An 11,294-nucleotide genomic window follows, 5' to 3' on the forward strand; every position below is an offset into this window, starting at 1 on the left:
ATGATGAATAAGGCCTTAACAACCTTGCACCATGATGAATAAGGCTCCCATTACCTCTGCACCATGATGAATAAGGCCCTAACAACCTTGCACCATGATGAATAAGGCTCCCATTACCTCTGCACCATGATGAATAAGGCTCCCACAACCTTGCACCATGATGAATAAGGCCCTCACAACCTCTGCACCATGATGACTAAGGCTCCCACAACCTTACACCATGATGAATAAGGCCCCCACAACCTCTGCACCATGATGAATAAGGCTCCCACAACCTTACACCATGATGAATAAGGCTCCCACAACCTTGCACCATGATGAATAAGGCTCCCACAACCTTACACCATGATGAATAAGGCTCCCACAACCTTGCACCATGATGAATAAGGCTCCCACAACCTTACACCATGATGAATAAGGCCCTCACAGCCTCTGCACCATGATGAATAAGGCTCCCACAACCTTGCACCATGATGAATAAGGCCCTCACAACCTCTGCACCATGATGAATAAGGCTCCCACAACCTTGCACCATGATGAATAAGGCTCCCACAACCTCTGCACCATGATGAATAAGGCTCCCACAACCTTGCACCATGATGAATAAGGCTCCCACAACCTTGCACCATGATGAATAAGGCCCCCACATTGCCGCCTCCAGCTGCCATCATTAAAGTAATTCACCATTATAAACTTACATTAAATTTTAAGTTAGACTCATGAGTCTGGGAAATATTACCTGGTGAGTAGGCGGCGAGGGTCCTGAGTACTCCTGAGAGCTGCTGTGCGTAGGTGGGGAGGGTCCTGAGCACTCCTGAGAGCTGCTGGGAGCACTGAGAGGAGGTGGGGGTGCTGAGCACCTCAGACTGCTGCTGGGAGCACTGAGAGGAGGTGGGGAGGGTGCTGAGCACCTCAGACTGCTGCTGGGAGCACTGAGAGGAGGTGGGGAGGGTGCTGAGCACCTCAGACTGCTGCTGGGAGCACTGAGAGGAGGTGGGGAGGGTGCTGAGCACCCCAGACTGCTGCTGGGAGCACTCAGAGGAGGAGGGGAGGGTACTGAGCACCCCAGACTGCTGCTGGGAGCACTCAGAGGAGGAGGGGAGGGTACTGAGCACCCCAGACTGCTGCTGGGAGCACTCAGAGGAGGAGGGGAGGGTACTGAGCACCTCAGACTGCTGCTGGGAGTACTCAGAGGAGGTGGGTAGGGTACTGAGCACCCCAGACTGCTGCTGGGAGCACTCAGAGGAGGAGGGGAGGGTACTGAGCACCCCAGACTGCTGCTGGGAGCACTCAGAGGAGGAGGGGAGGGTACTGAGCACCCCAGACTGCTGCTGGGAGCACTCAGAGGAGGAGGGGAGGGTACTGAGCACCCCAGACTGCTGCTGGGAGCACTCAGAGGAGGAGGGGAGGGTACTGAGCACCCCAGACTGCTGCTGGGAGCAGACATGGGTCATGAGCTTGACCAGGTGTTGGGTCTGTTCCATCAGCTGCTGGGTCTGCTGCCACACCTGCTCCACGGTGCTCGTGTCTGCTCCATGCTGCTGCTCCTCTGGCTCACACACGTCCACAATGGCAGCCGTCGCAGCGTCGTACATCCTCGGCAGCCTAGGCCTACCCGGCCAAATTTGGGGGGTTTTCTCCTTTTTTTTCCTCTCAGGGGCGCTAATCAGGATTCATAGTTGCTGGGCATCATTAGGAGTGGGTACGGGCACGGTCCGTGGGTGGGGCGGCCACCATGGTACCCACAAACACACACACACCAGCCACACTTTACACAACTGGCCCCAGCCAGGTGTGTGCCGTTACCGTAAACACTAATGCACAGAAAATCACTTTCCGGCAGACTTTCACAACTTAAAACTTGGCCGCAATCACTTTAAAAAGTTATTTCCAGCACACACACGCATGTATCCCGTGGCCGCGTGCGCACCTCGCTCACAGACTCATCCGGAGGCTCCCAAAAATGAGGAGTTGTTGCGTTTAGAGAAGCAGGAGGCGGACGAGGCGCGCGACGTATACACCCCTCCACAGCTCAACACCATCTGAGGCCTCCCAGCCTGGCCGGCCCGAGGACGCGCACCCAGGCCACCACCCCGACCTTCGTGGGGCCCGACACCACTCCCATATACCAGCATTATTCACTCAAATCATTATTTATTGTTCACGTTCAGCCTCACCTCGCGTTCCTTAAATGTTTACATGTGCTTTGATCCGCTTTAGGTACTAGTGACCGCTACTTAAAGGCCACGAACGAACCATCTAAATTCTAAATCAAATAGTTCACAATGACTAAAAGAAATTCCTTCCATCACAAGATGATGCTGCCTCTCAATGATGAATCAAATTACGAGTGTCTGGGACATATCCCAGCGGCATAACGCTGTCGTTGTCACCCACAACCCACAAGGTGGTGGTGGGAGGGCTGATCCAGCAACCTGTGTGGGAAGCAGGATGTTTGAACACACAGATAAGGCATGGGAAGAGTGTGTTGGCCGACCACATAGCGGGCATGCCTCCTGGTACGTCCGGAACCCCATGGCCGGTTACCACACTCTACACCAACATTTATTAACCGGATCTTGCCTCCAAGCGATCATTTGTTCACTTATTATCACCTGACGGTCCTAGGTACTGTCGCCGATCTTATAGCATAGATGAGGGGTACTGTACCGGCTGCTGTCAGAGGTACTGGTGTACTGGTACATGGGCACTGGTGTACTGGTACATGGGCACTGGTGTACTGGTACATGGGTGTTGGTGCACTGGTACATGGGTACTGGTGTACCGGTACATGGGTACTGGTGTACCGGTACATGGGTGTTGGTGTACCGGTACATGGGCACTGGTGTACTGGTACATGGGTGTTGGTGTACTGGTACATGGGTGTTGGTGTACTGGTACATGGGTGTTGGTGTACTGGTACATGGGTGTTGGTGTACTGGTACATGGGTGTTGGTGTACTGGTACATGGGTACTGGTGTACTGGTACATGGGCACTGGTGTACTGGTACATGGGTGTTGGTGTACTGGTACATGGGTGTTGGTGTACTGGTACATGGGTGTTGGTGTACTGGTACATGGGTACTGGTGTACTGGTACATGGGCACTGGTGTACTGGTACATGGGCACTGGTGTACTGGTACATGGGTGTTGGTGTACTGGTACATGGGTGTTGGTGTACTGGTACATGGGTGTTGGTGTACTGGTACATGGGTGTTGGTGTACTGGTACATGGGTACTGGTGTACTGGTACATGGGCACTGGTGTACTGGTACATGGGTGTTGGTGTACTGGTACATGGGTGTTGGTGTACTGGTACATGGGTGTTGGTGTACCGGTACATGGGTACTGGTACATGGGTGTTGGTGTACTGGTACATGGGTGTTGGTGTACTGGTACATGGGTGTTGGTGTACTGGTACATGGGTGCTGGTGTACTGGTACATGGGCACTGGTGTACTGGTACATGGGTGTTGGTGTACTGGTACATGGGCACTGGTGTACTGGTACATGGGTGTTGGTGCACTGGTACATGGGTACTGGTGTACCGGTACATGGGTACTGGTGTACCAGTACATGGGTACTGGTGTACCAGTACATGGGTACTGGTGTACCGGTACATGGGTGTTGGTGTACCGGTACATGGGTACTGGTGTACCGGTACATGGGTGTTGGTGTACCGGTACATGGGTACTGGTGTACCGGTACATGGGTACTGGTGTACTGGTACATGGGTACTGGTGTACTGGTACATGGGTACTGGTGTACAGGTACATGGGTACTGGTGTACCGGTACATGGGTACTGGTGTACTGGTACATGGGTACTGGTGTACCGGTACATGGGTGTTGGTGTACCGGTACATGGGTACTGGTGTACCGGTACATGGGTACTGGTGTACCGGTACATGGGTACTGGTGTACCGGTACATGGGTGTTGGTGTACTGGTACATGGGTACTGGTGTACTGGTACATGGGTACTGGTGTACCAGTACATGGGTACTGGTGTACTGGTACATGGGTACTGGTGTACCGGTACATGGGTACTGGTACATGGGTACTGGTGTACAGGTACATGGGTACTGGTGTACCGGTACATGGGTACTGGTGTACTGGTACATGGGTACTGGTGTACCGGTACATGGGTGTTGGTGTACCGGTACATGGGTGTTGGTGTACCGGTACATGGGTACTGGTACATGGGTACTGGTGTACCGGTACATGGGTACTGGTGTACCGGTACATGGGTGTTGGTGTACCGGTACATGGGTGTTGGTGTACCGGTACATGGGTACTGGTGTACCGGTACATGGGTAATGGTGTACCGGTACATGGGTACTGGTGTACCAGTACATGGGTGTTGGTGTACTGGTACATGGGTACTGGTGTACCGGTACATGGGTGTTGGTGTACTGGTACATGGGTACTGGTGTACCGGTACATGGGTACTGGTGTACCGGTACATGGGTGTTGGTGTACTGGTACATGGGTACTGGTGTACCGCTACATGGGTACTGGTGTACTGGTACATGGGTACTGGTGAACAGGTACATGGGTACTGGTGTACCGGTACATGGGTACTGGTGTACTGGTACATGGGTACTGGTGTACCGGTACATGGGTACTGGTGTACTGGTACATGGGTACTGGTGTACCGGTACATGGGTACTGGTGTACCGGTACATGGGTACTGGTGTACTAGTACATGGGTACTGGTGTACCGGTACATGGGTAATGGTGTACCGGTACATGGGTACTGGTGTACTGGTACATGGGTACTGGTGTACTGGTACATGGGTACTGGTGTACCGGTACATGGGTACTGGTGTACTGGTACATGGGTACTGGTGTACCGGTACATGGGTGTTGGTGTACCGGTACATGGGTACTGGTGTACCGGTGTACTGGTACATGGGTACTGGTGTACCGGTACATGGGTACTGGTGTACTGGTACATGGGTACTGGTGTACCGGTACATGGGTACTGGTGTACCGGTACATGGGTACTGGTGTACCGGTACATGGGTACTGGTGTACTGGTACATGGGTACTGGTGTACCGGTACATGGGTACTGGTGTACTGGTACATGGGTACTGGTGTACCGGTACATGGGTACTGGTGTACCGGTACATGGGTACTGGTACATGGGTACTGGTGTACCGGTACATGGGTACTGGTGTACCGGTACATGGGTACTGGTGTACTGGTACATGGGTACTGGTGTACCGGTACATGGGTACTGGTGTACTGGTACATGGGCACTGGTGTACCGGTACATGGGTACTGGTGTACCGGTACATGGGTACTGGTGTACCGGTACATGGGTACTGGTGTACTGGTACATGGGTACTGGTGTACCGGTACATGGGTACTGGTGTACTGGTACATGGGTACTGGTGTACCGGTACATGGGTACTGGTGTACCGGTACATGGGTACCGGTACATGGGTACTGGTGTACCAGTACATGGGTACTGGTACATGGGTACTGGTGTACCGGTACATGGGTACTGGTGTACTGGTACATGGGTACTGGTGTACCGGTACATGGGTACTGGTGTACCGGTACATGGGTACTGGTGTACCGGTACATGGGTACTGGTGTACCGGTACATGGGTACTGGTGTACCGGTACATGGGTACTGGTGTACCGGTACATGGGTACTGGTGTACCGGTACATGGGTACTGGTGTACCGGTACATGGGTACTGGTGTACCGGTACATGGTGCTGGCACACATGACACAGTATAGCACACATGACACAGTATAGCACATATGACACAGTATAGCACACATGACACACACACAAAGCTCCTCTTTGCATCCTTTAAGCACCCTGGCAAACACTTCGTCTGGCCCTGGGGATTTGTTTGGTATTGTTTGGTATTGTTTGGTAAAGACGAATGGTATTTGCAATTATTGATTCAAGTAACTTTTCCACAATAGACGTTAAGCTAATTGGCCGATAGTTTGACGCAAGTGATCTATCTCCTTTCTTAAAAATTGGTACCACATTAGCAACCTTCCACGACTCTGGCACTCTGCCTCACTCTAATGATTTGTTAATTATGGTAGACAATACACACAGAAATCACAATAAAGTGATGAATCAAATGATGGGAGCATCCGGCATGCTCCCGGACGCAGGTTCGAATCCTCATCACGGCCCTTGTGGATTTGTTCATTTTAATGGTAGACAATGGCTCCCATAGCTCCTCTTTGCATTCCTTAAGTGCCTCAGAACTGAATGGACAGCACTTCGGATTCGTAGTCCTGAGGTTCCGGGTTCGATCCGCGGTGGAGACAAATAAGCAAAAAGTTTCTTTCACCCTGATGCTCCTGTTCACCTAGCAGTAAAGAGTTACCTGAGAGTTACACAGCAACTATGGGCTGCTTCCTGGGGGTGTGTAAGAAAAATGAGGCCTGGTCGAGGACCGGGCCGTAGGGACGCTAGGCCCCGAAATTATCTCAAAATAACCCTGGCAAACACTTCGTCCTTCCCTCTGGATTTGTTTGGCTTGAGTTTTACTATTTGTTTAATTACCTCCTCCCTGGTAACTGCTAAACTAGTCAACCTCTCCCCCCCCCCCCTCCCCACATAGACTTGTTCGGCTGAAGGCATATTGTTAAGTTCCTCTTTAGTAAATACAGAGATAAAATATCTATTAAAAATACTACTCGTCTCTTCGTCATTATCCGTTATCTGACCTGTCTCAGTTTTTAATGGACCTATTTATCAGACAACCTGACACAATTTACTAATATTAAATACAATATGCAGATATTATTGCTGCTGTTGTACATATAAGTTAATCCATAGAAAATGTAGCCTGTAGTGGAATTTTCCGTCAATAGAAAACGGGATATAATTGCCACATAGCGCAATTAATTCACCAGCTATTCTGTTGGGAATTGTTCTTAATACAGCAGTCTTTGGACTTTTAACATCATAAAAACATCTCATTTGAATTAACTTAATTATCAGCACTAAAGTAGAGTAAATGTCACCTTTCTACCATTTATTGACATCTGGACAAAGAGCCAGGGCATTAGTGGCTCCTATAATTCTCCCGTGGACGAAGTGTTATAGAGATCAAATTAGTGCTTCTACCATCATCAATACACAGTCAACATCTAAACAAGGGAAGTGTCTTTTCGAAATCTTATCTAATCATTTCCGGCCAGTAATGTCAGGCAGATAGGATTAATTCCGGTTAGCATGCATGACAAGCGACATCATCCAGGTAATTATTACTTGATCCTTATCTTATATAATATACAGTTTTTCCTCCGATATAGCTGTCATATATAGGGTTCCGACTTTACAGCAAGTGTCCTTTTAACAGGTGTAGAAGAGGAAGCAAGAATTAATCTTGGTACATCAGTACATGGATGGTGGATGCTGGTCTCTCAACTACGAGGATTATTTGGTGAAGTCATTCTTGTTTATACCTGGTGGACTAAGCCTATTATAAAATAAGATAAGGCTTCTCAATTATTATTACTAATATATGTAGTTTAATACTGTAGTTTGATTGGTTGCATATATATAAATTTAATATAAACCCCCACCCTAATGTGCACAACCCGCTCTCGCACAAGACAGTACATATATGACTTATTGCTTACTGTCACAATTTGGCTGATTAATAAGTACATATGTGGTATATGCCAAATTTTATTTAATTTTTAAAGTATAAACTCATCCTATAGGATTGCTAAAGACCAGTTTTAATATTAGGAATTTCTTTTTCAGTTTTATTAAACAATATAAATTTTATACAATATTTGACAATATCCTGAGTTACTTTACAATTTAATTAAATATTTTGGTTTTGTTTTATTATTTTTATAAAACTGTAATGTCAATATCGTTATAGGTTAAGTACTAATTGTAATTAGAAGTAATAAGATGCTTATCATAACATACTAAGAAGGTTAGGTTAGGTTGGTGTTTTCTATTCAGCATTTCAAGGTAAACTCAAATATTCATAATAAATTAGTTTGTCACATATGCACTTATTAATAAGCCAATATTGACTATAAGCAAGTGCGAGAACGGGTTGATGTGCAAGGAGTCGATTTGTGAGAATATTGCAGAAATACAGTCCGCTAAACATCATACAAATTCCTATCAAAATATATAAATTAGTGTAAATATAAACACTATAAATTCATATAAATTAAATAAATATAAATCTCACAGTCGATTCCCCACACTATCCTTTCCCTAATCTTTGTTCGATATAACTGAAAAAATCCCTTTGGGATTTGTCTTTGCTTGCCCTGCTTTGCAAACTTCATAGTTTCTTTTTGCCCTCCTTATCTCTATTTTAACATTTCTAACCAGTAACCAGTTGGATGAATTCTTGTTCTAAACTGACTTCCCTATTCTTAAACCTTTTGTACCAAGCTCTCTTTCTACCAATAAGGTTCTCTTTTTACGTATAATGTTCTTCAGATTCTTTGTTATTCATTTCGTGTTATTATTATTCGATCTATTCAATTTATATGGTATACTACGCTCCTGTGCTTTGCTTAGAATATTTTGAAATAAGTTATATTTTAAATCTACATCGAAATCCCTTATTACGTCACTTATCGCTGGGTTCACGGTTCGCTCCAAGACCAGCCCACTCCCCCTGCCCAAGAGTTTGCATTCTATTTCACCCAAAAAATTTCTAAGGCCATTAAAATCAGCTTTTCGAAAATCTGGCACTTTAACTGAATTTTCTCCTACAAATCTATTACATTCCCTGCTAAATCTGATTTCTTTGTGATCACTGTTCCCTATTTCAATGTCATTAATTTGTGTTTCCCTGTTAGTTAACCCTTAGTCTAAAATATTATTTTCCCGTCTTGCTTAAGCAAGCAATCGTCAATTAATTTTAGAAAATCTTCTGCTTCATAATTTCCTGTTTTTTTTTGTTTTTTTTTGTTTTTTTGAGATATATACAAGAGTTGTTACATTCTTGTACAGCCACTAGTACGCGTAGCGTTTCGGGCAGGTCCCTGGAATACGATCCCCGCCGCGAAGAATCGTTTAAATCGTTGATTTGAATCGTTGTTCACCCAGTTTATTCCACTAAACTTAAAGTCACCCATGATACAAATACTGCTAGACCTAGATGCTCTAGATATTTCATCCCATAGATGCTTTGCTTCCATTCTGTCTAAGTTTGGTGGCCTGTATATAACTCCTATTATAAAATAATTAGCTTTTTCGTTTAATTGTAGCCAAATAGCTTCCGTGTGTTGCTCAGTTTTGATTCCCACTTTTAGACTACATTTCAAATTGTCCCTAACATATATGGCTACTCCCCCTCCTCGTCTAATATATGTGTGTAAAATAGTTTAAATCCGTTTATCTGATATTCAGCTAATAGTTCTCTATTTTCTACATTTATCCACGTTTCGGTAAGTGCAATAATATATATTTTTTCTGTGCAGACAAGAGCATTTAAATAGTTTATTTTGTTTCTTAAACTCCTACTGTTTGTGTAATATTCCTTAAGTGTATTGTTATTTTGAGGCCCTTCTCCTTCCCTGTTCATTTTGCTATTTTTTCCCCCACCAACACATACGTTTATTGCCTCCGTTCTCTATATCAATTCCCATACCACTATTTATTAACAGTTTAAACCCTAACAAACCCTTCCAACCACAGGTTCCCACGAGTTGGCAACAGCAACAACCCCAGCCCTGGATAGATGCACCCCATCACGAGCATACAAGTCATTCTTTCCATAAAAGTGTCCTCACATACCAATGAAAGATATTGCATTTAATTTGCAATATTTTTCCAGCCGGCAATTGACACCAAGTGCCCTCGACATTCATTCATTTCCCACTCCCTTTCTTGGAAGAATGCCACATATGATCGGGATTCCTCCCTTGCTCCTAACTAATTCAATGGCTGTCTTAAACCTCTGTATCAGTGCCTCACTCCTAACTCGTCCAACATCATTTTCCACCGGCACTGATACACATAATGGGTTTGTTCCCATTTCCAGCCATAATATCATTCATATTGTTAACAATATCACCAATCCTAGCTCCCGGATAGCAAACCCTTAACCTGTTCCCACTATCTCCGGCACAAAAAGCTCTATCCAAATAACTCACCTGGGAATTTCCCACAACCAAAATTCGCTTAGGTACTTCCTTCACGACATACCAAGGTGAAGACTTTCTACTGCTGCTCTCACCATTTGCTCCACTTGACAGACATTGTTTCTGCTGTCTTAGCTCTGTTTACTTATCACTAACGCTTCGATAAATATATGCCAGTGTTCTATTTGCCATATTCGAACATTTATGTATTGATATGTTTGTTTTAAGAACATAAGAATGAAACATAAGGCCTATTGGCCCATACGAGGCAGCTCCTATTTATATCCACTCAATCTTATTCATATATATGTCTAACCTACGTTTTTAATGGCCAGGTCTTGTCCCTAATCTTTGTTTTAACTGAAAAAATCCTTTAAGATGTGTCCTTACTTGCCCTGCTATCACACCTTTATTGTTTCTTCTTGCTTTCTATATTTATTTATTGACATTTCTAACTAGTTTGACAAACTGGTATTCTAGCAAGACTAGACCCAAGACTTGACCGCCGCCACCACTGTTTATGTCCAGTATGTCCTCCATAACACCTGCCCCACCTGTTGACCTGGTGCTGATGGTGGCCTTGACCGCGGGTGACCTGGTGCTGGCCTTGACCGTGTGGTGACCTGATGCTGGCCTTGACCGTGTGGTGACCTGATGCTGGCCTTGACCGTGTGGTGACCTGATGCTGGCCTTGACCGTGTGGTGACCTGGTGCTGGCCTTGACCGTGTGGTGACCTGATGCTGGCCTTGACCGTGTGGTGACCTGATGCTGGCCTTGACCGTGTGGTGACCTGGTGCTGGCCTTGACCGTGTGGTGACCTGGTGCTGGCCTTGACCGCGGGTGTCCTGGTGCTGGCCTTGACCGTGTGGTGACCTGATGCTGGCCTTGACCGTGTGGTGACCTAGTGCTGGCCTTGACCGTGTGGTGACCTGGTGCTGATGGTGGCCTTGACCGTGTGGTGACCTGGTGCTGATGGTGGCCTTGACCGTGTGGTGACCTGGTGCTGGCCTTGACCGTGTGGTGACCTGGTGCTGGCCTTGACCGTGTGGTGACCTGATGCTGGCCTTGACCGTGTGGTGACCTGGTGCTGGCCTTGACCGTGTGGTGACCTGGTGCTGGCCTTGACCGTGTGGTGACCTGGTGCTGGCCTTGACCGTGTGGTGACCTGATGCTGGCCTTGA

At 46.6% G+C, this 11,294-nt stretch overlaps 1 protein-coding gene across 1 annotated transcript in view; it reads right to left on the reverse strand.

Annotated features, from left to right (window-relative positions):
- LOC123761405 (uncharacterized) overlaps positions 1–2,054 on the reverse strand; it is a 237,511-nt gene extending 235,457 nt beyond the window's left edge. The window contains exon 1 of the mRNA XM_045747423.2: positions 740–2,054. Within this exon, the coding sequence (XP_045603379.2) occupies positions 740–1,595 (856 nt within the window). The 5' untranslated portion in view covers positions 1,596–2,054. The remainder of the gene's footprint in view (positions 1–739) is intronic.
- Between the last annotated feature and the right edge of the window lie 9,240 nt (positions 2,055–11,294).

This window comes from Procambarus clarkii, chromosome 7, assembly GCF_040958095.1.
Source record: "Procambarus clarkii isolate CNS0578487 chromosome 7, FALCON_Pclarkii_2.0, whole genome shotgun sequence".
Lineage (NCBI taxonomy): Eukaryota > Metazoa > Arthropoda > Malacostraca > Decapoda > Cambaridae > Procambarus > Procambarus clarkii.